We start from the raw sequence: 27,608 nt of genomic DNA on the forward strand, positions 1-27,608 counted from the left end.
CTTTTGTTATTTATAACAAGCCTTTTCCAACCCTAAGGGAGTTTATGGTAATGAGAAGACTCTTGGTGGTGAGTGGGTGAAGGGTGGGGGTGTATAGGGGATGAAGGAAGGGGGTTGGTTGCCATAGGAACCAGCCATGTGATTAGAGGGTTGGAACTTCCACACCTCTAGAGGGGAGAAGGGCTGTAGATTGTGTTAATCACCAACTGTCAGTGATTTAATCAATCATGCCTATATAACGCAGCCTCCATTTGCTGTTGTTGTTCAGTCGCTCAGTTGTGTCCGATTCTTTGCAACCCCATGGACTGCAGCACACCAGGCTTCCCTGTCCTTTACCATCTCCGTGAGCTTGCAGAAACTTATGTCCATCAAGTCAGTGATGCCATCCAGCCATCTTATCCTCTGTCATCCCCTTCTTCTCCTGCCTTCAATCTTTTCCAGCATCAGGGTCTTTTCTGATGAGTTGGTTTTTCATATCAGGTGGCCAAAGTATTGGAGTTTCAGCTTTAGCATCAGTCCATCTAATGAATGTTCAGGATTTATTTCCTTTAGGATTAACTGGTTGGATCTCCTTGCAGTCCAAGGGACTCTCAAGAGTCTTCTCCAACACCACAGTTCAAAAGCATCAATTCTTCAGCATTCAGCCTTCTTTATGGTCCAACTCTCACATCCATACATGACTACTGGGAAAACCATAGCTTTGACTATACAGACCTTCGTCGGCAAAGTAATGTCTCTGCTTTTTATTTATTTATTTATTTTTATCAGCTTCTTTTCACTTTGTCACCATCTTTTCTTTCATGCTATGCAGCAGCTCTTTTATTTTATTTTTTTGGGGGGGGTCTTTATTCTATTTTATTTTTTCCATTTGTCTCTGCTTTTTAATATGCTGTCTCGATTTGTCCTACTTTTCTTCCAAGGAGCAAGCGTCTTTTAATTTCGTGGCTGCAGTCACCTTAAACATTGCTTGGGGGCGCTCTGGACTGATGGACACATCAAGGTGCTGGGATAGCGGTGCACCCAGAGAGGGCATGGAGGTTTCCTGCCGTTTTCCCCACACACTTCTACTGGTTGGCTGTTTCTGAGTTGTATCCTTTACAATAAACCAGGAATAGCAAATAAAGTGCCTCCCTGAGCTCTTTGAGCCATTCTAGCAAATTAACAAACCTGAGGAAGGAGTCATGGAAGTCCTGGCTTTATAGCCTGTCATTCAGAATTTACCAGTGGCTTGTGAAGTGGGGGAGTCTTATGGGACTGAGCCCCAAAGCTGGTGGTCAGTACTAACTCCTTGCAGTTAGTGTTAGGATGGAACTGGTGTCCCAGTTGGTATCTAGAGGGTTGGAGAACAGGTTAGTGGTGGGGGTGGGGGGGGGGGCGGGAAGCCCCACACATTTGGTGGCAGAATGCTTTGAGCAAAAACAGTTCCACCTCATCAGAGATAAGGTATTACAGCCTACTAAAGCTAGCAGCTTAACATTACTATTCAAGAGTAGTCACATACTCTTCAAGTCAAGTTCATCATACACACTTGAAATGTAGTTGAAAAGGGGCTGCTTGGTCCACACTGGCCTATTCCCAACCTGGTCCCAAGCCTGCTTTCTGTATTCCAACCATGTGGATCTCCTGCGGATCTGCCCACACCATGCCACAGAGCCTTTGCATGTATTTTCCTCTTCTAGGTTCCCTCTACACTAGCCATGGTATTACCTGTACTCTAATAACTTTGGATTCAAGATTTCAGACCTGTGTCAGCCACATTAGTTCATTCCTCACTTACCTCAAGCTGTTCTGCCTTTTCTGGACAGTCTTGTAATTCCATATTTTGGAAAGAGGTTGTGGTCTGTTGAAATAAATTCTTCAAAGTAGTTATTTCTTTTGTAAAGGAATGTCTTTCTTGGATTTCATTCTGCATCAATTCCTTATTTTTTTGGGCTTTCTGGAAAAGCCTACAGTAGAGCATCAAAGTAAGATTATTCCTTTATTCTGTTTTTCTCTAGGCAATATTTTATTTCAACAATTAACAAGATATCTACATAGCTGACAAAAGACCTTTTTTTCTCCTGAGAGAAAATTACCAGTTTTCAAGATTTATATACTATATGAAAAGTAAAAGTGTTAGTCACTCAGTCATGTCTGACTTTTTGCGAACCCATGAACCGTAGCCCGCCAGACTCGACTGTCCATGGAATTCTCTAGGCAAGAGTACTGGAGTGGGTGGCCATTCCCTTCTCTAGGGGATCTTTCTAACCCAAGGATCAAACCTGGGTCTTCTGCATTGCAGGCAGGTTCTTTACCGTCTGAGCTACCAGGAATGCTATACACAAACATATCAAGTCAAAAACCTCTCTAAAACTTTCATCTCAAAATACCTTCTTTTCACAGTTTACGTTCCAAGTGCCAGCTCTATCTTTTTTTTCCCACATAATCCCTGAGTGCAGCTGAACATGACTAGAGGTGTGAATGAAGGAATGAGTGGGCTCATAGGGTCAGAGATGACCCCACTGGTCTTTCTATCTGAACTGCCCCCACTTGCTATGGATGCAGCCATCATGTTTTCAGAGGAACTCAAGTTGTTAAAATCTTTCCTAAGGGCTATCTGGTATTTCTAGCTATAAACATATTATATCCTTTGACCCAATGATTCTACTTCTTGGCATCTATCTTGATGAATTCATCGCAGATGCAGAAATTCTAGCATAATATTCACTATGAGCTTTAGTCAGTCATGTGCAACTCTGCAATCCCATGGACTGTAGCCTGCCAAGCTCTTCTGTCCATGGAATTCTCTAGGCAAGAATATTGGAGTGGGTTGCCATCTCCTTCTACCATACTTACTGTAGTGTTTTTGTAAAAGTAAAATAGATTACATATAATTTTAAGGTTCTGTATTAGGGGCTTGGTTACAACTGAGCAACTAACACACACACTCACATAAATACATTTTTGGGCTTCCCAGGTAGCACTAGTGGTAAACAGTCAACCTGTCAATGCAGGAGACGCCAGAGACACGGGTTGGATCCCTGGGTCAAAAAGATCCCCTGGAGTATGAAATGGCAACCCACTCCAGTATTCTTGCCTGTAAAATCCCATGGACAGAGGAGCCTGGTGGGCTACAGTCCAAGAGGTCACAAAGGGTTGGACATAAGTGAGTACTACAGTAATACTACTAAATACGTTATAGCATATCCACATGGTGATATACAGCTATATTTCAGAGAACATTTAATAGCACAGGAAAATGAGCAAAACATGCTGATAGGTGTTTCAGCAGAATACAAAACAGGACAGTACTATAATCACAATTTTAAAAAAAAATAACCATAGTAAGAAAGTTGAATAATCAGTAGTGACTGTCACTGAATGGTAAAATTAAAGGTGATTTTTGTATTAATCTTCATAATTATCCACATTCTCTAGACTTCCTTTGATGAATATGTATTACTAAGTTAGAAAAACAGAAAACATTAAAAAATTTTTTTGAAAGATTCACCCATAGTAACACCAAGATGGAGAAGGTGTGCTTGTTTGAATTATCATTAATATTAATCTTTTCTATCCTTTTCACACCTATCAGTGTTGATGCAACTCAATTCTGTCATACCATCTAGCATTGTTCTATAATATTTTTATATTCTAGAAATTCAATATTTTCTCAATTTTTAGCCTGAGTTGTCAAGCCCATTTCCTTAGTAGTTTTTCATAAATCTTACTTGTGGCATCGTTCTTGCATAGACATAATCTCTTGAGATGCAGGAACACTTTCCACAACCCCCAGGCCTTCAGGAGTGTTCTGGATATTTTTTATGCGCTGCAGAAGAAGGGTCAGTAACAGCTGCTGCCGCTCCACATTCTCCTCATATTGGCATAAACAGTCCAGCAGCCCTGAGAGTTCCTCTGTGGAGGCTGCCTCTTTTGCTTTGGAAATTTCAGGAACTTCTTCTTGAAGATTATCTAGGATAATTACTTCTCGTTCAATCTAATTTAATAAGCAAAAAAAAAAAAGGGAGCTGAAATAAGTAAAATATATTCTTACCACTTCAGGACTCAGGAATCATAATTTTTAAAGACTGGCTCGTCAGAGGATTCCCAATGCCAAATTCCAGTTCAAAGTAATATCTGTCTTCCTATAGCGGGGAATATTATCCCTCCAGGATTCTAATTCCTTAGTTTCCAGCTATTGATCATGTAGATGCGTGGTTAAAAAGAAGTGTTGCTGTTATGAGCTGAAGGAAATGCTATTGAATATTTTCATAATTTCTTTTTCCTTTCAGGATCAGTTGCTTTACTAAGCAATTCCTTGAATGAGCTCCACCAAACTGCATCCATGATGTAGAAGTGGTTGGGCAAGTACTGGATAACTTTTCTATAACTCTCTCTTTTTCTTCACATCCAATCCCTATATACTCAGAAAAGTAAGTTCAATGGGTCCTCATTACCTGTCACTCACCTAAACCAACAGGAATGCTGCCCAAAGGACTGGACTGCTCACGTATTTCTCTACCACAGCTAAATGTAGAATTCAGAAATACATAACCTAATAAATCAAATCTCTAGAAACTGGAGTTCTACCAGCCCTGAAACTCAAACAAAGACACAGAAAACCAGATGCCTCTTACTCCCTCCTCAAATCCTCAAGCCCTCTCTTCTGCTGCAGCAAACATTTACCACATTGTTTCAGCATTGTTAGCATTCCTGCTGTATGCTCAGACAGATTCAGGCATCTTGCAGTCTTGACATCACTGAATATCACACAGCTCAACTACATTTATGACAACATGCTAACTGAAATAATGAACCGGATGCCTAGTAAGACGTGCCAAAGAATGAGAATTCAGGAGCCCCAGCATCAATTAAGTTTCCCAGAGACCAATGGTCTGGGGCATGCCAGCACTTCTATGAGGTAAAGATCAAGTTGTTCAATATTGCACTTCTACTGCCAAGAAAGAGGCACAGCACCAGATGGACCCTTTGGGATTGTGGCAGCTGTCTGTGCTATATTGTGACTGTTGCTCAGATCCATTTATCAGAATGCTGCCAGTGTGGAGGGGGCGGTGCAGCAGGGCCAGGCTGTGGTGTAAGCTGCCCTGTCACTTGGGCCGAAGGTTCCAGCCAAGTCTCCAACTGCTAGAATACATGGGTACATGTGCAGATTGGCCCCTCTCCAAAGGACTCAGTTATGGAGTTTGTGCTTTCCATCCACCTCAAACCTAAATTCATTTGAACTGAAGTCCCAGTTCTCAGGCAGGGAGCTGCAGTTCCCCCAGGGAATGGGAAACGGGTTCCACTGGGTCATTTTACAGTATGCCCCACCCCGCACCAGTCAAAGAACCAGCATGCACAGAAAGAAAGAAATTGCTATGTGGACAGAGGTAACTGTCCATCTAGGGTTTCCAACATACACTGGGGTTGAAAGAACTATGTTCATAATCCAGGGTTAATCAAGCATTTCTTGGTGCTTCCATGGCCAGTGATAACCATAAACGGGCAACCGCAGCAACCAGGACCCAACAAGAGTAAAGCGACTAAAGGCTCCAACCTTTCCTGGGTCAGCTCTCCTATCTCCCACTCCTGTTCCCTCAGATCACTATCCAGAATAAACCACCTGCTGACAAGCCCCTGTCTCAGGTTCTGCTCTCTGCTGTTAAAGCTCGTAAGTCATTAGGAAGAGAATGCAAGGGGGAAGAATAATTTTTTTTAGGACAATATTTTCATCCAAAAACCAGGCAATTCTTCAACTTGTGAATGGATAAACTGCTGTGTGTGAGTCTAGTAGAATATTACTCAGAAATCAACTACTGATACAAGCAACAGCATGAAGGAATTTCACACACACCATGCTTAGCAAAAGAAGGCCAAACTCAAAAGCATTTGAGTCCATTTTTATGACTCTGAAAATGGCAAGACAGATTAATGATTGCCACAGGCTGGAGGTAACAGAAGGGACTGACTACAGAGGGGCACAGGGAAATTTCTGGGTGATGGAAATGTTTGAAGTCTTGATTTATTGGTGGTCATGTGACTGTGCACTTCTCAAAATGCAGCAAACCCTAAAATAGTAAAAGAGTTACCACAAAGATTATGCATTCATTCTGCAGCCTCTGGATGATTTTCCTTGGACAGAGCAGTCTAACAAGAATTGGTTATAAAACTTTTAGGTTCAGTCAGTCATAAAGTTGAGTCTAGAAAGGGAGGAGGAACTATAGTTGTTTCATAAGCAAACACAGTGAAGGAGACTGAAAAACTTGCAAGCAACAAAAATAAGAACTAAAACTAAAACAGAAAAGACTCTGGGATCTTTGGTAGAAGGGAAAGAAGACAGCCTTACACCTCCCATCATTATTGAAGACATGCCTTTATTTCAGCACATTACGATCAGTGAAGCATAAAATGATGATCCTGAATAACCAGGAATGAATAATTAAATTAAGCACACTCTGCTTAAGAAAACAGAAAGGTAAGACTTTAGGGGGAAAACATGGTAAATCAAAATTTAAATAATTTTTTAATTTGTAAATTTAAATAAGCATTTATGATTTTGAAAATATATTTACAAAACCTTTCTTTCATAAAGATACTGGACTGTACTTTTTAAAAACAAAATTCATTTTGTCACGTGTAAAATCATCAACCATGCCAACAGAATCTTGCATGTACAGGTATTTAGATGGTATAATTTTTATTGAATGGATGAAAGCTATTTTAAACTCATATCAATTTGGTAGGTATAAATATCATTTAACTGGATAGCTTAGTGGTTAAAAACGGACTGTAAATTGAATCTTCCATCATTCACTTATGAAATTGAGCAACTTAATCTCACTATACCTCACTTCCTTCATCTATAAAATGAGGAAAGTAAAAATATCTACACTTCATAGGATTCTTATTAGGATAATGTAAATGCAACACATGTAAAGTGCTTAGAACTATGTCTGGTACAGAACAGATTTTTAGACTCTGTTGGAGAAGGTGAGGGTGGGATGTTCAGAGAGAACAGCATTGAAACAAGTATACTATCAAGGGTGAAACAGATCACCAGCCCAGGTTGGATGCATGAGACGGGTGCTCAGGGCTGGTGCACTGGGAAGACCCAGAGTGATGGGATGGAGAGGGAGGTGGGAGGGGGGATCGGGATGGGGAACACATGTAAATCCATGGCTGATTCATGTCAATGTATGGCAAAAACCACTACAATAAAAAAAAAAAAAAAAAAAAGAACTATGTCTGACACATGTTCAATTAAGTGCCTATTAAGTGTTAGTAGTTATTATTGTTAGTACAGAAGAACATATTTTGTTTGCATTACTCTTTGAAAGACATTCTGTTAGCAGATACTGTCAAATGTTATATGAATAACTACAAATATAACTACTACTAAATAACTACTGAGTATGATTGTATGGTACTGAGAAAATATGACTGTTAATGGGTATACAGCAAGAAAAGGTAATGTAATAAAATATAAAGAACAATAAGCTTAGGACTGGCCTAGACCTGGAATTGAGTAAAAGCTGTCCCTCAACAAATACTAAGTGCCAATTTAGTGCAAAGCCTTGTTCAGATTCTAAAATTATGGCATGGGCAAAATAGATAGGGCCCCAGTCCACAGCCCCAGTTTAATCACGAGCTTGGAGGGCTTGTACCAACTTAAATTTCTAAGTGCCTCAGGTTTTCCATTTAGAAAATGGGAATAACAGGTAACTCGTGGGGGCCATGCAAAGATTCAGTGGCATCACGTGTGAACTGCCTTTTGTCCCCCCCAGCCCTGCTGTGTGGTTTGTGGGATCTTAGTTCCCTGACTAGGGATCAAACCTGGGCCCCCTGCAATGAGAGCAAGAGGTTCCTAACCACTGGACTGCCTTCTCAGCACAGCACACGGGAACACACTGCACAGAAGGGCCTCAGTAAACACTGCCATTGTGGATGAGAAAGAACTGGAGGCTGGCACCAGAACACTGACGCAAGCTTCCCTAACCAGGAAACCTTGACAAGCCAATCGTCTAACCCCACCCACTGGATAAATCCTTCACAATAAAAAGGAACCACAGACCTCCAGAATACAGAAAGCCCACTCCAGACACAGCAATCTAAACAAGATGAAAAGGCAAAGAAATACCCAACAGGTAAAGGAACATGAAAAATGCCCACCAAGTCAAACAAAAGAGGAGGAGATAGGGAATCTACCTGAAAAAGAATTTAGAATAATGATAATAAAAATGATCCAAAATCTTGAAAACAAAATGGAGTTACAGATAAATAGCCTGGAGACAAAGATTGAAAAGATACAAGAAATGTTTAATAAAGACCTAGAAGAAATAAAAAAGAGTCAATTAAAAATGAATAATGCAATGAATGAGATCAAAAACACTTTGGAGGGAACCAAGAGTAGAATAACAGAGGTAGAAGATAGGATAAGTGAGGTAGAAGATAAAATGGTGGAAATAAATGAAGCAGAGAGGAAAAAAGAAAAAAGGATCAAAAGAAATGAGGACAACCTCAGGGACCTCTGGGACACTGTGAAACGCCCCAACATTCAAATCATAGGAGTCCCAGAAGAAGAAGACAAAAAGAAAGGCCATGAGAAAATACTCGAGGAGATAATAGCTGAAAACTTCCCTAAAATGCGGAAGGAAATAGCCACCCAATTCCAAGAAACCCAGAGAGTCCCAAACAGGATAAACCCAAGGCGAAACACCCCAAGACACATATTAATCAAATTAACAAAGATCAAACACAAAGAACAAATATTAAAAGCAGCAAGGGAAAAACAACAAATAACACACAAAGGGATTCCCATAAGGATAACAGCTGATCTATCAATAGAAACCCTCCACGCCAGAAGGGAATGGCAGGACATACTGAAAGTAATGAAAGAGAATAACCTACAACCTAGATTACTGTATCCAGCAAGGATCTCATTCAGATATGAAGGAGAATTCAAAAGCTTTACAGATAAGCAAAAGCTGAGAGAATTCAGCACCACCAAACCAGCTCTTCAACAAATGCTAAAGGATCTTCTCTAGACAGGAAATGCAGAAAGGTTGTATAAACGTGAACCCAAAACAACAAAGTAAATGGCAACGGGACCACACCTATCAATAATTACCTTAAATGTAAATGGGTTGAATGCCCCAACCAAAAGACAAAGATTGGCTGAATGGATACAAAAACAAGACCCCTATATATGCTGTCTACAAGACACCCACTTCAAAACAAGAGACACATACAGACTAAAAGTGAAGGGCTGGAAAAAAATATTTCACGCAAACGGAGACCAAAAGAAAGCAGGAGTCGCAATACTCATATCAGATAAAATAGACTTTCAAATAAAGGATGTGAAAAGAGACAAAGAAGGACACTACATAATGATCAAAGGATCAATCGAAGAAGAAGATATAACAATTATAAATATATATGCACCCAACATAGGAGCACCGCAATATGTACGGCAAACACTAACGAGTATGAAAGAGGAAATTAATAGTAACACAATAATAGTGGGAGACTTTAATACCCCACTCACAACCATGGATAGATCAACCAAACAGAAAATTAACAAGGGAACACAAACCTTAAATGACACAATGGACCAGCTAGACCTAATTGATATCTATAGGACATTTCACCCCAAAACAATCAACTTCACCTTTTTCTCAAGTGCACACGGAACCTTCTCCAGAATAGATCACATCCTGGGCCATAAATCTGGTCTTGGAAAATTCAAAAAAATTGAAATCATTCCAGTCATCTTTTCTGACCACAGTGCAGTAAGATTAGATCTCAATTACAGGAAAAAAATTGTTAAAAATTCAAACATACGGAGGCTAAATAACACGCTTCTGAATAACCAACAAATCATAGAAGAAATCAAAAAAGAAATAAAAATATGTATGGAAATGAATGAAAATGAAAACACAACAACCCAAAACCTATGGGACACTGTAAAAGCAGTGCTAAGGGGACGGTTCATAGCATTACAGGCTTACATCAAGAAACAAGAAAAAAACTAAATAAATAACCTAACTCTACACCTAAAGCAATTAGAGAAGGAAGAAATGAAGAACCCCAGGGTTAGCAGAAGGAAAGAAATCTTAAAAATCAGGGCAGAAATAAATGCAATAGAAACTAAAGAGACCATAGCAAAAATCAACAAAGCTAAAAGCTGGTTTTTTGAAAAAATAAACAAAATTGACAAACCATTAGCAAGACTCATTAAGAAACAAAGAGAGAAGAACCAAATTAACAAAATTAGAAATGAAAATGGAGAGATCACAACAGACAACACTGAAATACAAAGGATCATAAGAGACTACTACCAGCAGCTCTATGCCAATAAAATGGACAACTTGGATGAAATGGACAAATTCTTAGAAAAGTATAACTTTCCAAAACTGAACCAGGAAGAAATAGAAGATCTTAACAGACCCATCACAAGCAAGGAAATCAAAACTGTAATCAGAAATCTTCCAGCAAACAAAAGCCCAGGACCAGATGGCTTCACAGCTGAATTCTACCAAAAATTTAGAGAAGAGCTAACACCTATCTTACTCAAACTCTTCCAGAAAATTGCAGATGAAGATAAGCTTCCAAACTCATTCTATGAGGCCACCATCACCCTAATTCCAAAACCAGACAAAGATGCCACAAAAAAAGAAAACTACAGGCCAATATCACTGATGAACATAGATGCCAAAATCCTTAACAAAATTCTAGCAAACAGAATCCAACAACATATTAAAAAAATCATACACCATGACCAAGTGGGCTTTATCCCAGGAATGCAAGGATTCTTTAATCTCCGCAAATCAATCAATGTAATACACCACATTAACAAATTGAAAGAAAAAAACCATATGATTATCTCAATAGATGCAGAGAAAGCCTTTGACAAAATTCAACACTCATTTATGATTAAAACTCTCCAGAAAGCAGGAATAGAAGAAACATACCTCAACATAATAAAAGCTATATATGACAAACCCACAGCAAGCATCACCCTCAATGGTGAAAAAGTGAAAGCATTTCCCCTGAAATCAGGAACAAGACAAGGGTGCCCATTCTCATCACTACTATTCAACATAGTGTTGGAAGTTTTGGCCACAGCAATCAGAGCAGAAAAAGAAGTAAAAGGAATCTAGATAGGAAAAGAAGAAGTGAAACTCTCACTGTTTGCAGATGACATGATCCTCTACATAGAAAACCCTAAAGACTCTACCAGAAAATTATTAGAGCTAATCAATGAATATAGTAAAGTTGCAGGATATAAAATTAACACACAGAAATCCCTTGCATTCCTATATACTAACAATGAAAAAACAGAGAAATTAAGGAAACAATACCATTCACCATTGCAACAAAAAGAATAAAATACTTAGGAGTATATCTACCTAAAGAAACAAAAGACCTATACATAGAAAACTATAAAACACTGATGAAAGAAATCAAAGAGGACACAAACAGATGGAGAAACATACCGTGTTCATGGATTGGAAGAATCAATATTGTCAAAATGGCTATTCTACCCAAAGCAATCTATAGATTCAATGCAATCCCTATCAAGCTACCAATGGTATTTTTCACAGAACTAGACCAAAGAATTTCACAATTTGTATGGAAATACAAAAAACCTCGAATAGCCAAAGTAATCTTGAGAAAGAAGAATGGAACTGGAGGAATCCACCTGCCTGACTTCAGACTCTACTACAAAGCCACAGTCATCAAGACAGTATGGTACTGGCACAAAGACAGAAATATAGATCAATGGAACAGAATAGAAAGCCCAGAGATAAATCCACGAACCTATGGACACCTTATCTTTGACAAAGGAGGCAAGGATATACAATGGAAAAAAGACAATCTCTTTAACAAATGGTGCTGGGAAAACTGGTCAACCACTTGTAAAAGAATGAAACTAGAACACTTTCTAACACCATACACAAAAATAAACTCAAAATGGATTAAAGATCTAAATGTAAGACCAGAGACTATAAAACTCCTAGAGGAGAACATAGGCAAAACACTCTCCGACATAAACCACAGCAAGATCCTCTATGACCCACCTCCCAGAATATTGGAAATAAAAGCAAAACTAAACAAATGGGACCTAATGAAACTTAAAAGCTTTTGCACAACAAAGGAAACTATAAGTAAGGTGAAAAGACAGCCCTCAGATTGGGAGAAAATAATAGCAAATGAAGAAACAGACAAAGGATTAATCTCAAAAATATACAAGCAACTCCTGCAGCTCAATTCCAGAAAAATAAATGACCCAATCAAAAAATGGGCCAAAGAACTAAACAGACATTTCTCCAAAGAAGACATACAGATGGCTAACAAACACATGAAAAGATGCTCAACATCACTCATTATTAGAGAAATGCAAATCAAAACCACAATGAGGTACCATTACACGCCAGTCAGGATGGCTGCTATCCAAAAGTCTACAAGCAATAAATGCTGGAGAGGGTGTGGAGAAAAGGGAACCCTCTTACACTGTTGGTGGGAATGCAAACTAGTACAGCCGCTATGGAAAACAGTGTGGAGATTTCTTAAAAAACTGGAAATAGAACTGCCATATGACCCAGCAATCCCACTTCTGGGCATACACACTGAGGAAACCAGATCTGAAAGAGACACGTGCACCCCAATGTTCATCGCAGCACTGTTTATAATAGCCAGGACATGGAAGCAACCTAGATGCCCACCAGCAGATGAATGGATAAGGAAGCTGTGGTACATATACACCATGGAATATTACTCAGCCATTAAAAAGAATTCATTTGAATCAGTTCTAATGAGATGGATGAAACTGGAGCCCATTATACAGAGTGAAGTAAGCCAGAAAGATAAAGAACATTACAGCATACTAACACATATATATGGAATTTAGAAAGATGGTAACGACAACCCTATATGCAAAATAGAAAAAGAGACACAGAAATACAGAACAGACTTTTGAACTCTGTGGGAGAAGGTGAGGGTGGGATGTTTCAAAAGAACAGCATGCCTCTTTCTCTTCAACCAGGCGGCCGAGCAGACGCAGAGATGCAGATCTTTGTGAAGACCCTGACGGGAAAGACCATCACTCTTGAGGTCGAGCCCAGTGACACCATTGAGAATGTCAAAGCCAAAATCCAAAACAAGGAGGGCATCCCACCTGACCAGCAGCGTCTGATCTTCGCAGGCAAACAGCTGGAGGATGGCCGCACTCTGTCAGACTACAATATCCAGAAAGAGTCCACCCTGCACTTGGTGCTTCGTCTGAGAGGCGGCATCATTGAGCCTTCCCTCCGCCAGCTCGCTCAGAAATACAACTGCGACAAGATGATCTGCCGCAAGTGTTATGCCCGCCCGCACCCCCGTGCTGTCAACTGCCGCAAGAAGAAGTGCGGCCACACCAACAACCTGCGCCCCAAGAAGGAGGTCAAGTAAAACTCCTCCACCGGCTTCTCCTTTGCCCCCAGGGCGGCCTCCTGCCCAATCCCCGTGGTCCTGGGGCCTCAATAAAGTTTCCCTTTCGTTGAAAAAAAAAAAAAAAAGAACAGCATGTATACTATCTATGGTGAAACAGATCACCAGCCCAGGTGGGATGCATGAGACAAGTGTTTGGGCCTGGTGCACTGGGAAGACCCAGAGGAATCGGTGGAGAGGGAGGTGGGAGGGGGGATTGGGATGGGGAATTCGTGTAAATCTATGGCTGATTCATATCAATGTATGACAAAACTCACTGAAATGTTGTGAAGTAATTAGCCTCCAACTAATAAAAAAAAATAAATAATGGAAAAATAAATAAATAAATAAAAAATAAAAAAAAAAAAAAAAAGAAAAGGCAGAGGAACCAGAGATCAATGTGCCAACATCCTCTGGATCATCGAAAAAGCAAGAGAGTTCCAGAAAAACATCTATTTCTGCTTTCTTGACTCTGCCAAAGCCTTTGACTGTGTGGATCACAATAAACTGTGGAAAATTCTGAAAGAGATGGGAATACCAGACCACCTGACCTGCCTCTTGAGAAACCTGTATGCAGGTCAGCAAGCAACAGTTAGAACTGGACATGGAACAACAGACTGGTTCCAAATAGGAAAAGGAGTACGTCAAGGCTGTATATTGTCACCCTGCTTATTTAACTTCTATGCAGAGTACATCATGAGAAATGCTGGGCTGAAAGAAGCACAAGCTGGAATCAAGATTGCCAGGAGAAATACCAATAACCTCAGATATGCAGATGACACTACCCTTATGCCAGAAAGTGAAGAAGAACTAAAAAGCCTCTTGATGAAAGTGAAAGAGGAGAGTGAAAAAGTTGGTTTAAAGCTCAACATTCAGAAAACTAAGATCATGGCATCTGGTCCCATCACTTCATGGCAAATAGATGAGGAAACAGTGGAAACAGTGGCAGACTTTATTTTTCTGGGCTCCAAAATCGCTGCAGATGGTGATTGCAGCCATGAAATTAAAAGACGCTTACTCCTTGGAAGGAAAGTTATGACCAACCTAGACAGCATATTAAAAGGCAGAAACACTACTTTGTCAACAAAGGTCTGTTTAGTCAAGGCTATAGTTTTTCCAGTGGTCATGTATGGATGTGAGAGTTGGACTGTGAAGAAAGCTGAGCACCAAAGAATTGATGCTTTTGAACTGTGGTGTTGGAGAAGACTCTTGAGAGTCCCGTGGACTGCAAGGAGATCCAACCAGTCCATCCTAAAGGAGATCAGTCCTGGGTGTTCATTGGTAGGGCTAATGTTGAAGCTGAAAGTCCAATACTTTGGCCACCTGATGTGAAGAGCTGATTCATTTGAAAAGACCCTGATGCTGGGAAAGATTGAAGGATGAGAAGGGGACAACAGAGGATGAGATGGTTGGATGGCATCACTGACTCAATGGAAATGGGTTTGGGTGAATTCTGGAAGTTGGTGATGGACAGGGAGGCCTGGCATGCTGCAGTTCATGGGGTCTCAAAGAGTCAGACATGACTGAGCAACTGAACTGAACTGAACTTATCCGTACAATAAAGATTTTAAAGATCATGTGGGCAACTAATCACTTATTTCTAAATTATCTGACACTGAAAAAAATGCCACTATCATGAATGAACTTGAATCATTCTTGAATCATACCTTGACGATTATTTTGCTAGGACCCGATTGCTATAAACCATGGACATGGTTCCATATATGTGATGTAAACAAATGGTACAGATTGAGGACTTGTTTTACAATTAAAAAAAATGAAAATAATAAAACAATTTAAATGACACATGTGAGTAAACTGTATGTTGTGATTGTTGCACATGAAGCACTTACTTCTTCATGGACAAATTTCCACTCCTGCTTTAGTTCTTCACACCACATCTCCCACTCTTTAGCAGCTTCCAGCAAACTCAGCCATCTCTCCCACAGAGCCGATGTGCTTCTGAGCAAACAGAGGCTGTCACTGTCCGTGCACATGGCTCTCAAGTGTCTGAGGACCTGTCGTTGCTTCATCAGTTCTTCCTTGGCTGACATAAGGTTTGACACCAAGGCCTTAAAAGAGAAAAGGAAAGGAGGAATAGAATTTTTCTGAATTCAGAACTATTCTGAAAGTTATAAACTATTTTAATCTTGAACAATTAATGTTTTAAATCATCCATAAGTAAGATGTGATCCATTTTTTATTCCTTTTGAAAGTCAATTTGAGACAGATGAGAAGTATCAATGTATTGTTATATAGCACATGAATTTAGAATTATGGGGACAAATAATGACCCATAAAGTACATTTTTCAAGTAAACATGTGTCTTCCAAGGTAAATATTCCTAGAAGTTCATTTTTTAAAAATTTTAATGGAAGTCTCATATTTTGTTGTTGTTCGGTCACTAAGTCATGTATGACTCATTGCAACCCCATGGACTGCAGCACGCCAGGCCTCCCTGTCCTTCACTATCTCCTGGAGTTTGCCCAAGTTCATTGTTCTTGAGTTGGTGATGCTGTTACACCATCTCATCCTCTGCCGCCCTCTTCTCCTTTTGCCTTTAATCTTTCCCAGGATCAGGGCCTTTTTCCAATGAGTCAGCTCTTCCCATCAGATGGCCAAAGTATTGGAGCTTCAGCTTCAGCATTAGTCCTTCCAATGAGTATTCAGGGTTGATTTCCTTTAGGATGGACTGGTTTGATCTTCTTGCTGTACAAGTGACTTTCTTTTTTCTTTTTTTTTTAATTTATTTTTTTTGTACAAGTGGCTTTCAAGAGTCTTCTTCAGCACCACAGTTTGAAAGCATCAATTCTTCAGTGCTCAGCCTTCCTTATAGTCCAACTCGCACATCCATAGATGGCTACTGGAAAGACCATAGCTTTGGCCCATATTTTACTAGATAGGTATTAATAACTTGTACAATACTTATTGCATCAACCACTAACACATTAGTTAAGGTTTTTGGTTTTGTGTTTGTTTGTTTTGTGGTAGATGATAAGCACAGATGATTTAAAATATTCTCATCCAAATGCTTATAACACAATACTGCAACAAATAAAAAATGCAAAAACTAAAATTGCTCAGTAATAGAGTATAAAAAGTAACCAGAATTTAGCACTTAAGATAGTTGCATTAAATGCTCTGTCACAGACCCAGTGATCTCCAACAAAGTAACAAGCAAGGTAAAACTTTCAAAAGAATGTTTAATAAGGACAGTAAGCTATTGGGGAGAGGACTGTCCTGTGAACCTGACTGATGAACTCTCTCAGAACCAATGCTTCATTTTCCCATGGCTTTTGGTTTAGGAATTTTCTTGAGTATATGAATTAGGTTAAAGATTTCTGTGGGTCATAACAGAGCCACATCCCCCAGTGCTTCCACTTGCTCTTTCTGCCAATTTTTTGCACACAGTCTTACTGAACATTTGGAGTATCTGTTACCTTGCTCTGTTCCAAGCGCTCCAAAGCTTCTTTGTAAGACACTGGCAAGGGGCACATTGACTGCCCAAGAATGGTCTCCATCTGGCTGAGGTTAGTGCAAATTTTCTCATTTATATTCCTATAGCATTGGTAATTGTCAAGACACCTAGTGAGGCACAGTTAGGGAGAAAAAAGTAATATTAAACTTTATTTGGTGCAATAAATTCTGAACTTTCCAGAATGTATTCTGAACCCCTAATAAAAAACAGAATTTAATTCTCTTTTTGCTACTCAGTGTATTTCAACAAATACTTATTGACTACTTCCCCCTCACCAGATCTGCATGAGACTTTTAATGCAAATATTAACAGGTAGATAAGACTGTTCCCCAAACATTTAAACTTTGGAAAACTGTATTCTTGAACACTGCCAACAAGGTGTAAATTGGTACAATTCTTGTAGAAAGCTCCTTCGTCTTAAAACTGCTCATAATTTTTGATCAAGAAACATTCACAAAAGAGGCTCAAGTTCATTAGCAATAATAAAGATGCAAATTAAAACCACAATGAAATGTCATTTCTCAACCATTAGACTGGCAAAAATTAAACCTCACAACATTAAGTATTGATGAGGATATGGGACCACTGGAATATTAATATGCTGCTGGCTTGAGTAGAAATGGATAAAGTCATTTGAAATTAAAAATTTAAGATGTGTATAACTTTTGACCCGGTAATCACAATCCTAAGTATACACCCAAGGGAAGCTCTTGAATTTGAAAACGTTCTTCCTAGCACTGTTTGTTAACGAAAAAACTGAAACAACCCAAATATCTACCAATACCTGGGTGAGTGAATTTTACTACAGACAAAACATGAATGAACTTCAGGATCATAATGGTAAGTGTGAAAAAAAATGAAGTCACAGAAGAGAACACATACATGAAAATAGGACACAAATACATAACAAAAATATTTTTTAAAGCAAAGGCATGGTCAATAAAGACAGAATAATGGTTATTTCTGAGAGAAGGAAGGAGTTCACAAAGGAATTCAAAAGTCATGATGTTTACCTTTGAATCTTTCAGTACACAGCTGTTTATCATTATTCTTTATACCACATGCAGATTTCTATTCCATTTTAAGTACTTGATATTAAGAAAAAATTAAATGAATGCAACAGAATATTTGCTATAGTTTTCCTTAGACAGTGATTTTTAGTTTCCATATTTTCCAAATTATTTCTAACGTGTACATGTTAATTATACTCTATATTTGTTCTTAAAGCATTACCTTTAGAAAGAAGTACCTTACCTTTCTACTTCAGCTTCCTTTACTTTGGCTGCCTCCCTCAAGGCTGAGTTCTTAGAAACTAAGTCCTGTAAAGTACACTCAACTTGTCGTTTAGCTTCCAGGCTGCATACGGTCCCCAAATTCTCAGTGAGGTCCTGGATGCCTGCTATTGTGGATTTCAGTTCCTCTTGTTTCTGGCGAGGCACCTCTACTGATTCTTCTGGATTATCAAGATCTACTCTAGGCATCGCAATGATGGCTTCCAGATCAGAGATGATCCCCATGGCCCTGGAGACTGCTTCATTATAGCGTGTCATATTTTCATAAGCATCATTCAAGACATTCTGGTGAATGGGAGATCAAATGCTGTGATGAAATTTTCAAATTTGGGGGATTTTTGTCATTTTTGAATGTCTGTGATACATTCATAATATGTCTCTGGGACATAAAAGAGCAAGCATCTCACACTTTTAGTTTGATAATATTACACTGATATTTTAAAATGAATAAGTTTTTCTTTGCATAAAAAAAATTTCTAAAATTATTTCATATTTCATATTTCAATTTCAAATATTTCATAAAGAAAATTGGATTTCTAAGAAATCCAACCTAAATTTAAAAATACATGTCATGAATCAAGTCTAATGATATATATATTAATGCTCTAGAACTCTTGTATTAGACTATAATAAAACAACTGAATATATTTAATGTATATAACCTCAAGCAATATTTGTGAAAACAAACTGGAAAGACTCCCTCCCCACATCTGCTGCATATCTAAATTAATGTCTCTGCCATTAACTTTAGTTTTGAGCACATCACTTAATGTCTCCAGATCTCTGTCTTCTTGCTGAAATAAATAATTGAAATAAAGAACTTGAAAGGTCCCTTCCAGTCCATCTCTAAGCATAACAGTCTGAGGATTTATGCACAGTGTTTCTGGAAACCATATTAAAATCAAATGGAGAAATTTATTAAGTACCAATTTAAAGAACATATTAGAGTTCATATGACTTTATATTTCTATAGCATTTATACCTAGCAAAACAGTTTAAATATATTATCTTTGAATTAAATATATTAAATATATTATCTTTGAATTAAAGAAGGGAGTTAACATCCCCATTCTGTAAGTTTGGTGTGACAATTCAGAAAACACAGTGCAAGGAGTTCCGTTAAGCATAGTGTGTTTAACGGATGCCTAAGATATCTACCCTTTCACTACAGGAAAGGAGGGAGTTTGTTGCAGTCGCTCTTCAACAGGCATCAGCAAACTTTTCCTGTAAAGGGTCAGACTAAATATTTCAGGTTTTGCAGAACATACAGACTGTTACAACTACTCAACCCAGATGTTGTAGCAGGTGAGCAGCCGTAACAAGCCATAAAGTGAATGGGCATGGCTGTGTTCCAATAATACTTTATTTATAAAATCAGAGGCTGTAGGCAGATTGACCAATGAGCCTTACTTCAATGACCATTCTCTAAAAGCAGACAGATCTCAACATGAATTCTGGTTCTGTTACTACTGAAAGACCTTGAGAAAATGGTACTTTCTGAACTTCCATTTCCTTGTTTTAAAATGAGGCTAATATTAGCACCCACCTCACAGAGTTGCTGTGAGGATTAAAGTGTTCAGCGTACTTCCAAGACATGGTAAGTGCTAAAGAAATGTGGAGTTATTGTTTTGTGTTCTTTACACCATATTTATTCCACTACATTCTGCTATTTCTAAAAAAACAAAAAACAAAACAAAAACCCAAACTTGTTGGTTCTGAGCCCAACAGAGTCTACAAGGCATATAGAACTAACTGTGTCAAACATCTTTTTTCACTATAAGCACTATATTTTGATGTGGAATGAGTTGGGGCTATAAACTGGCCCTTTGAAGTTCTTTAAAATGACTATTCTCCTGTGTAGAATGTTCTTATAGAACCTGTAACTTCTGTTTTCTAAATGTGCTCATTTTTAATTGAAGGATAATTGCTTTACAGAATCGTGTTGGTTTCTATCAAACATCAACGTGGATCAGCCATAAGAACCTGTTACTTTTTGAGAAATGTAGATATTAACTAAAGTAAAACATAAAATCAGGTTTTTATGTTTTAAAAACATGAAACTAAAATAAATATATTAACTGCCTAATTAAAAAACTTACAGTGCGGGAATCAATGCTTGCATTAAGTTGCATGTAAAGATCTTCAATGTCATTTAATTTTGCCTCCACATTACTAGCTTCAGAAGAATTTTCTTCACTTTGCTTCTCAATAACAGTCACAGCTTTAATGCTATCCATTTCTGCCTGAACTTGTTCCTTAAACACTTCACAATTATCTTTTTCATTTTGAATATATTCAATTTGCAAATTTATAAGTAATGGCTGTTGTAACTGAGATTTTATCTGATTTAAAACATGTAAGGAATTTTCTAGTTTGTCCTGAAAATCCTTTTCATCCATTTCTTTCAGTTGGGATTGCAAGGCCACTTTTTGTTGGAGAACCTGGCGCAATTTATTATTTTCTTCTGCATACAGCTTTAGTTGTTGTAATTCTCTCTCTTTGAATAAGTCATCAAAGTCTTTATTTTCACTTAATTTCTTGATAATCTCATGATACAAGCTCATGGCTTTCCCAATTCTCTGATTCAAAATTTGAGCATTGAGCAGACTGCTTTCTGGTGGAGTGCTAGGCATTGTTAGTACTAGTTCAGCCCTTTTCTTAATTTGTAAATCCAAAGCCTTCAGTTTAGCTAGAGATGCTTGATATTTGTCATATTCTGCCACAAATGTGTTCAACTGCTTAATTTTTCCTTCAAGTTCTCGTTCTTTTTCAAGAACTTGGGTTTGTATTTGATCAAGTTGGGTCCAATCCCAGTTTAGTTCTATACAGTCAAACACTTCTTTGAGTTTCAGGACTTGTAGGATACTAGATTGAATGCCAGTGATTTGGTTTTTAAGATGATACAACTCCTCTTTAACATCTGGATTTACTTCTGGATTTAGTAGAAGTTCATTGTGCTGTATATGGTCAAACTCCTTCTGAAGTGCAGATACTTTTTCATGAAATTCTCTGTAAAAATTTATCTTGTGTTCTACTTCATTACATTTATTTTGAATGAATCTTTGAGTTCTGTTGGCTCTGGTCTTAAGATTTTTCAGTCGATCATCTAGAAATAATCTTTCAAATACACTTAGATCCTTAGACATGTTTGTTTGTTCCTGAAGATGTGTCGAGATTACACTCTTAATTTCCTGCAATTCCTTCTGAGAAGTGGTCAAAGCAACATACAGTTGTTCTAGTTCAGCTTCTGTGGAGGTTGTTTCTGTCTTGGGGATTATCAGTGTTTCATTTCCTTGAAGAGAAAGTTGAACCTTTCCTATTATGGCAACAAATTTGCTTCTTTCTTCCAATTTATGTTCTAATTGCTGTGATCTTTGGGTTGATTTTAAAACCAGCATTTGGTATTGATTCTGTAAGTCCTGAAGGAGGTTATTTAAATCATTGTTCTCATATTCTGTGAGGTGAGGAATATTATCTTTGACCTCTTCAACCAAGGACTCCACAACCTGCTGCTTATCTAGAATGCCATCGTGCACCACCTTGCATTTTCTGATCTGTGAAAGAATGTCATCTGGGAGAAGGGAAATGGGAGGAGTGAGTTCACCTAACAGATTCTTGACCCATAAGATAGCCTCGTTTATTTTGTATCTGGTTTCACACTTCTTGATCTGATTTTCCACCTCCATGTTTAATGGTTCCAATGCTTCCAATTGCTTCTGCAAATTACTTATTGCATCTTCTAAAATCTTCCTTTCTTTTTCTCCCCAAATCCTCTTCATCTGAAGTTCAGCTTGCCCCTTGAGCATAGAAAACCTATGCTTTATAGTATGGAGTTCAGTGGCCAAAGCAACCATGCTTAGATTCCCTTCCTGGGCTTCTGGAGAGTTCAGTCTTAACTGTAGATGCTGCTGCTGCTGCTGCAGAGACGTTTCAAGGTCTTGAATCTTATTCCTGAGAAACATAAACTCTTCGTGTCCCACTGCTTGTTGAGAATACTTCTTCTGAACCAGTTGTTCCACTTGCTCCCAACCATGTTCAAGTAGCTTGATCTGGCTTTCCAATAGCTTCTTATCCATGTCAGTCAGACAGTTTGATAAATTTTCCCATTCGATTTTCATCTTGCTTAAAGAATCTTTCTCTTTTTCTATTGATGCCAGAAAATTTTTAATTTTGTCCAAATAGGTTGCACTGTCCAGGAGTCCCCTAGAAAAAGAAGAAAAAGTGAAGCTTATTAATATTACGACCTCAACATGAAGTTAGCTGTCATTAAAAGAAATTAACTCTGTCCTGAATTCATGAAAGAGATTAGATTGTCTGTAAGAACACTCTTTCATTAAAACAAAAATCAGAATCTTGTTTACTGTGGCTCTCAATTAATGTGTGACGATGTAGAAAGCTCATCTATAAAATGAGTATCATAAAAATGCAGAACCACAGGAAAGGAGTAAAAAGCGAAGGGAACAATGTACACAAAAGTCCTCTATAATCTGCCAAGTACTTGTGCAAAGTTAGGACTAAGGAAAATGACAATATACAACTCCTTTGTTATCATCTTACCAACAATAATGACACTGATCAAGAAGGCATAACTATCAGGCTAAAATTTTTTTTTTTTTAAGGAGAAGCTATATTTAAAATACATACCCAGAATATATAAATGTTTCTTTAAAATATGAAATTAATTTCTATACTATAGTATTAAAATCATAATATTCTTTAACAATATCTTAACACCCTAGGCCTGTCCAAAGAAAGAAAGCCTATGGTTGAAAAAAAGAATGCATGTCCTAAATTCTTATACTTACACTTTTAGACTTTCCTTTTCTGTCAACAAGGATTTCATCAAGGATTCAGCTGCCATGAGATGTCCCTGAAAATCTTTAAGGAGACAGTATTGACTTTCTTTCTTTTTCTTCAAAGTAATAAGTGCCTGAAGCAGATTATCCAAGTGCTGCACTGAATAACTTTCATCGTGGAGAACCAAGGCACTTGTTTCTGTTTTGTTGAGATATTCACTTTGTTCTAGAGGTTCAATGGCTGCTTTCTTTCCTTCCAACTGGGTACATAATTCCTGAAAACAAGTAAAGGAAATAAATAAATATTCACTTACTAATTCACTGATTAATTAATTCATTTATTTTCCCCCTTGCTCTTTCCTTCCAGTAACACATTCCATTCCAAGAAGATTTTTAAATATTTCATTTGCACCCAGAGAAACTAAGGTCCTGACATTTAAAAGATTCCCCCCACCACTGGAGTCATGTTAAAATCTAAACTAACATTCATCATTGGTCTAACATCTAGTAGCAATCTGGTCACCCTATTGTGTTCAAAGGTTCTACAATGTCTAAAGAAGATTTATCTTGCTTTTATTATTTACACGCATCATCTCTTTTTCCTCTTTTAGATATATGTTTACTATTACGTAAACTTGGCTAAAATTGTAAGGATCATTTTTCAAAACATGATCATGTACTGGATTTTTAGATGTCTTTCCATGGCTATAAGTACATAAATACATAAACACAGTTACGTAAACACAGCCACAAAAATGAAGAAGGAGTACCCCATAACGTTGATAATTAGGAAAAACAAAAGGAATTTGTCAAATGCAGAAAAATAGATATGACTAAGAAAAGGAATAATGACAAGCCAGAATCTCCAAATTTTATCACTGAATAAGTAAGTTTTTAGGAACTTTGTGAAAGAGAAAGACTAATGTTCATTAAATTCTTATCTTTTTAAATGGAAAGATTTATACAACTTGCTGATTAGTACATAATTATATAGTTACCAAATTGATCATCAGGCAAAGGTTAAATAAGACTTTTCATTCTGTGCAAGCAAGTTTTTGGTAATTAAAATATATTGTATTGCACTAGATAAATGATGCAATCATGTTGTCAATGTTTTTCTTGTTTCCATACCTCTATCTCTTTTAATTGTTCATTTCTTAACATAACATCTAATTCTAAAGGTTGATTTTGCAGCTCATTGACTTTCTGCTCATCTTCAGTGTTTTTCATGCTTTCTTGAACATCAAGAGAAAGTTGTCTTGACAAAATCATTTCCAAAGCTGAATTCTGAAAACATAAAAACATTAATTGCTAAATAGTCTAACTTCCAAATGAATAATTTTTATTTTTCTTGATGAAAAAATTCGTTTCTTCTATTTACTCACATTAAAGACTTTTCAAAAGTATATTTTTGCCATGACCAAAGTGGATTTTTCCATGCAATATTTAATGACAAAATTTAGTATTTTCCATGTGATATTTAATACCATGAAAAATGAAACTTTTTTTTACAAGATAGTATAGGATCTAGCATTTCTCGATTATATACTGAGGAATAGCTACAGTCTTAAAGAAAGAAAACAGATAACAAAACACAAAAGTTCCAAAACTCATACTTAGTATTCACCATGATGCAGAGGGTTGGTTTAATAATTAGGCATTAATAATTAATTAATTAATTAATAGGCATTAATTAATAAATAGGCATTCAGTGGTACCCACTGGTAGTTTAAAACAGTAAGTGGAGAGATGCAAGAAATGCCAAAATTTCATGCATTAAAATTGTCATGCCTTAAACCAAGTAACAGTAAGAATTCCAATTCTGGGTATGGCAGAACAGGTTATATAGAGGGTAATTTGATCTTTTGTGAAAGCTCTAAGAACTTGAGGTTCTCAATAGGATATACAGAGATGGCATTTCAACTCATTTATTAATTTTTTTCAACAAACATTTGTTGAGCACTTACATATACCAGGTACCATCGCAGTAATTTTAAAACATTTCACATTATTTTGATAAGGTAGTCGATTTCATTTTCAGGTTACTTTATAAGTGAAATATCACTCAATTTTGCCATATACTTTCAGGTCAGTAAAAATCCAGTCTGTGCCAAGTCTGTGAATAAAATATATCCACATCTCCAAACAAGGCAGAAATGGTTAAAAATTGTCTTAAAAATACAGTCTAGATAGTAATGTTAAGATGTTAACAATGGGAAAAACTGGGGAAGGGATAAATGAGAACTATCCGTACTATCTTTGCAAGTTTTCTGTCAGTGTGAAACTATTCTAAAATCAGGGTTTATTTAAATAAAACAGATACTGTCTGGAGCTTCACCAATTCTGATTGGTAAGAAAATTCAGTTGACCAGTTTACTGGTTTTGAAGTATCTGCTTGGCAATTAGCACAGGACACTTCTAAAAGGCTGTAAATAATTGGGATTTTGCCAATTTTTGCCAATTGCCAATTTTGCCAATTTCCTCCATTTCTAACAATTTATTCATGAGAACTATGGTGAATCTCCATGGAAGGCAGGATCTCTGCATGGGATGGGGGGCAGGGAGGGAGACCCAGGAAGGCTATGAGAAGAGGGGGCGTTGGTGCCACATCACAGATTTCTGCACATAAACTGAAGTCCTGTGAGGGCGAAGCCTGTCTCTTGGTCACCTGATGGCTACTGTTACTTAGTACCCCAACAAATCCACCTGCAGGGCAAGCGCTCCTGAGCTAAAGGCATAGACATTAAACCCAGGAAATCGTCACTCCTTATCAATAATTTCTTAGGAATTCAGAGCCCTGGTCTCTCTTACCTGATGGACCAATCACTTGACTAGCCACATTTATAACCTGCTATTTGTACTCAGCCTTCAGTGGTCAGAGACAGCATACTAAAAAACCTGAAATCACCCCAAAACACCATTTGTTTACCAAATCCAAAAGCCATGTTTCCACTTTGGCAGAAAATCCAACAGAATCCCTCAAACGAACATGTTAAATTTAAAAAGTAACATTCCTTTGTGCACACCCCAGACATTAGAACACAGACACCTGCCCTGATTGGCTCCTGGAAAGATTCTTTTGTAACCAGCCATCCTTTGCTCCTCATCTTTAGCTCTATTCTGATTTTGCAGGCTCATTTGAAACATCTTATTTTAAACAATAAGATGTTTCAAATATATTTAAAAGAATACAATATCATGGTTACTCATTACCCATGACAGGGACATAACTGATATAATTTTCCATATTAAAAATACAATTTAAAGTCCAACCCTCACTTCTTTTTCATCTATTCTTCCCTAGAACTAACCACTATTCTAAAATACACACACACTTGTCTTTATACTTTGACTACATATGTTAATATTCATACAGTATTATTTTATGCATTTTTAACTCATAAAATTGGAATCACATATGTATTATTTTATAACTTATTTTCTTCATTCAGCAATATGATTTGAGGTTTATCATGGTGTCAGATATAAATCTCACTCAGTCATTTGAGGTTTTATTCAGTTCTGCTGCCTAAATGAACATGTATGTCTGTCAGGCTACTATGGATATTATCATGCTTCCAATTTTTCCTATTTTAGATATTGTGGTGATAAACACCCTTGTTTTAGGTCTTCTTGAACATATGTGAGTTTCCTTGGGCTGTTTTCCTACAATTGAAATTACTCCTTAATCCACCCCTGCTGATTTCAGTTCAAGTATTATTTCCTTAGAGAAGCTCTCTCTGACTACAGTTCAAGTCAGACTCCTTTACTGTAGATTATAATGGAAACATGTTCCTTCCTTTAGTTCCTGTAATTAGACTCTCATCAGATAATTAGTTGGTTAATGTATGTCACCTCCTGTAGACCAGAAGCTCTATGAGAAGAGAGACCACATCCATTTTCATTTACCATTGAACCCTCATTGCCAACTCAAGAAAGTTTTACTGAATGGATATATAGATGAATTCACATTAGAAAAAAAATAAAAGAATTTCATTTAGTCTTTGATTGCCAAGATTAACAATCAGTGGTTTATAAAGTGGAAAGAATTGAGGACCAATCAGTCTAGCATTTATGGACCAGAGATCTGCTAGGAATGACAGGAACAGGACTCAGCTGGGCTGAAGGAGAGTAAAGAAGGTTTGAAAACATGCGCAAGAACTCAATAAAGGGTCCACTGGAGCCAGACAGCATATTAAACCTCAATTAACAGCCCATGTAACACATCTGATAAAATTGGGGGATAGACTGCCAAACATCAAGCTGGGTAAAGACAAGCCTGGTTCTAATCCCAGCTCTTCTAGAATAAGAACTTGGCTGATTAACATCTTCTGGTGTTAATTCCCTAACCTGAAACACAGGGTTAGGATAGAAATTTTCTAAGGTTCCTCAGCCTAATATTTTAGGACTCTGAAGAATGTCCTCAAATGCATGCTGCTCCTAGATATTAATACCATTTATACCATGTAAGTTACTCCTGTAAAGAAATAAATCTTGGATTGAGAATAATACCTCTAGTGTAAGAACCAAGATTTGCATAGTGGCCAGAAAGCAAAGTAATATACTTGGAAGACAGAGTTGACACATGACCTA

At 37.5% G+C, this 27,608-nt stretch overlaps 2 protein-coding genes across 4 annotated transcripts in view; one reads left to right on the top strand and one right to left on the bottom strand.

Moving 5' to 3' along the window:
• The window catches only part of SYNE2 (spectrin repeat containing nuclear envelope protein 2), a 320,326-nt gene that overhangs the window by 131,855 nt on the left and 160,863 nt on the right, over positions 1-27,608 (bottom strand). For all 3 annotated transcript variants that reach the window (XM_061156908.1, XM_061156910.1, XM_061156909.1), the window contains exons 46-53: positions 24,147-24,302; positions 23,025-23,290; positions 20,319-22,422; positions 18,182-18,504; positions 16,890-17,034; positions 15,303-15,521; positions 3,711-3,976; positions 1,778-1,946 (exon numbers count right to left, since the gene is read on the bottom strand). In XM_061156908.1, coding sequence (XP_061012891.1) covers positions 1,778-1,946; positions 3,711-3,976; positions 15,303-15,521; positions 16,890-17,034; positions 18,182-18,504; positions 20,319-22,422; positions 23,025-23,290; positions 24,147-24,302 — 3,648 coding nt within the window. The remainder of the gene's footprint in view (positions 1-1,777; positions 1,947-3,710; positions 3,977-15,302; positions 15,522-16,889; positions 17,035-18,181; positions 18,505-20,318; positions 22,423-23,024; positions 23,291-24,146; positions 24,303-27,608) is intronic.
• LOC133067175 (ubiquitin-ribosomal protein eL40 fusion protein-like) lies at positions 13,012-13,541 on the top strand. The gene has a single exon (XM_061158358.1). It carries the CDS (start codon positions 13,045-13,047, stop codon positions 13,429-13,431), a length of 387 nt encoding a protein of 128 aa, XP_061014341.1. The 5' UTR covers positions 13,012-13,044; the 3' UTR covers positions 13,432-13,541.

This window comes from Dama dama, chromosome 12 (genome assembly GCF_033118175.1).
Source record: "Dama dama isolate Ldn47 chromosome 12, ASM3311817v1, whole genome shotgun sequence".
NCBI classification, from domain to species: Eukaryota; Metazoa; Chordata; class Mammalia; order Artiodactyla; family Cervidae; genus Dama; species Dama dama.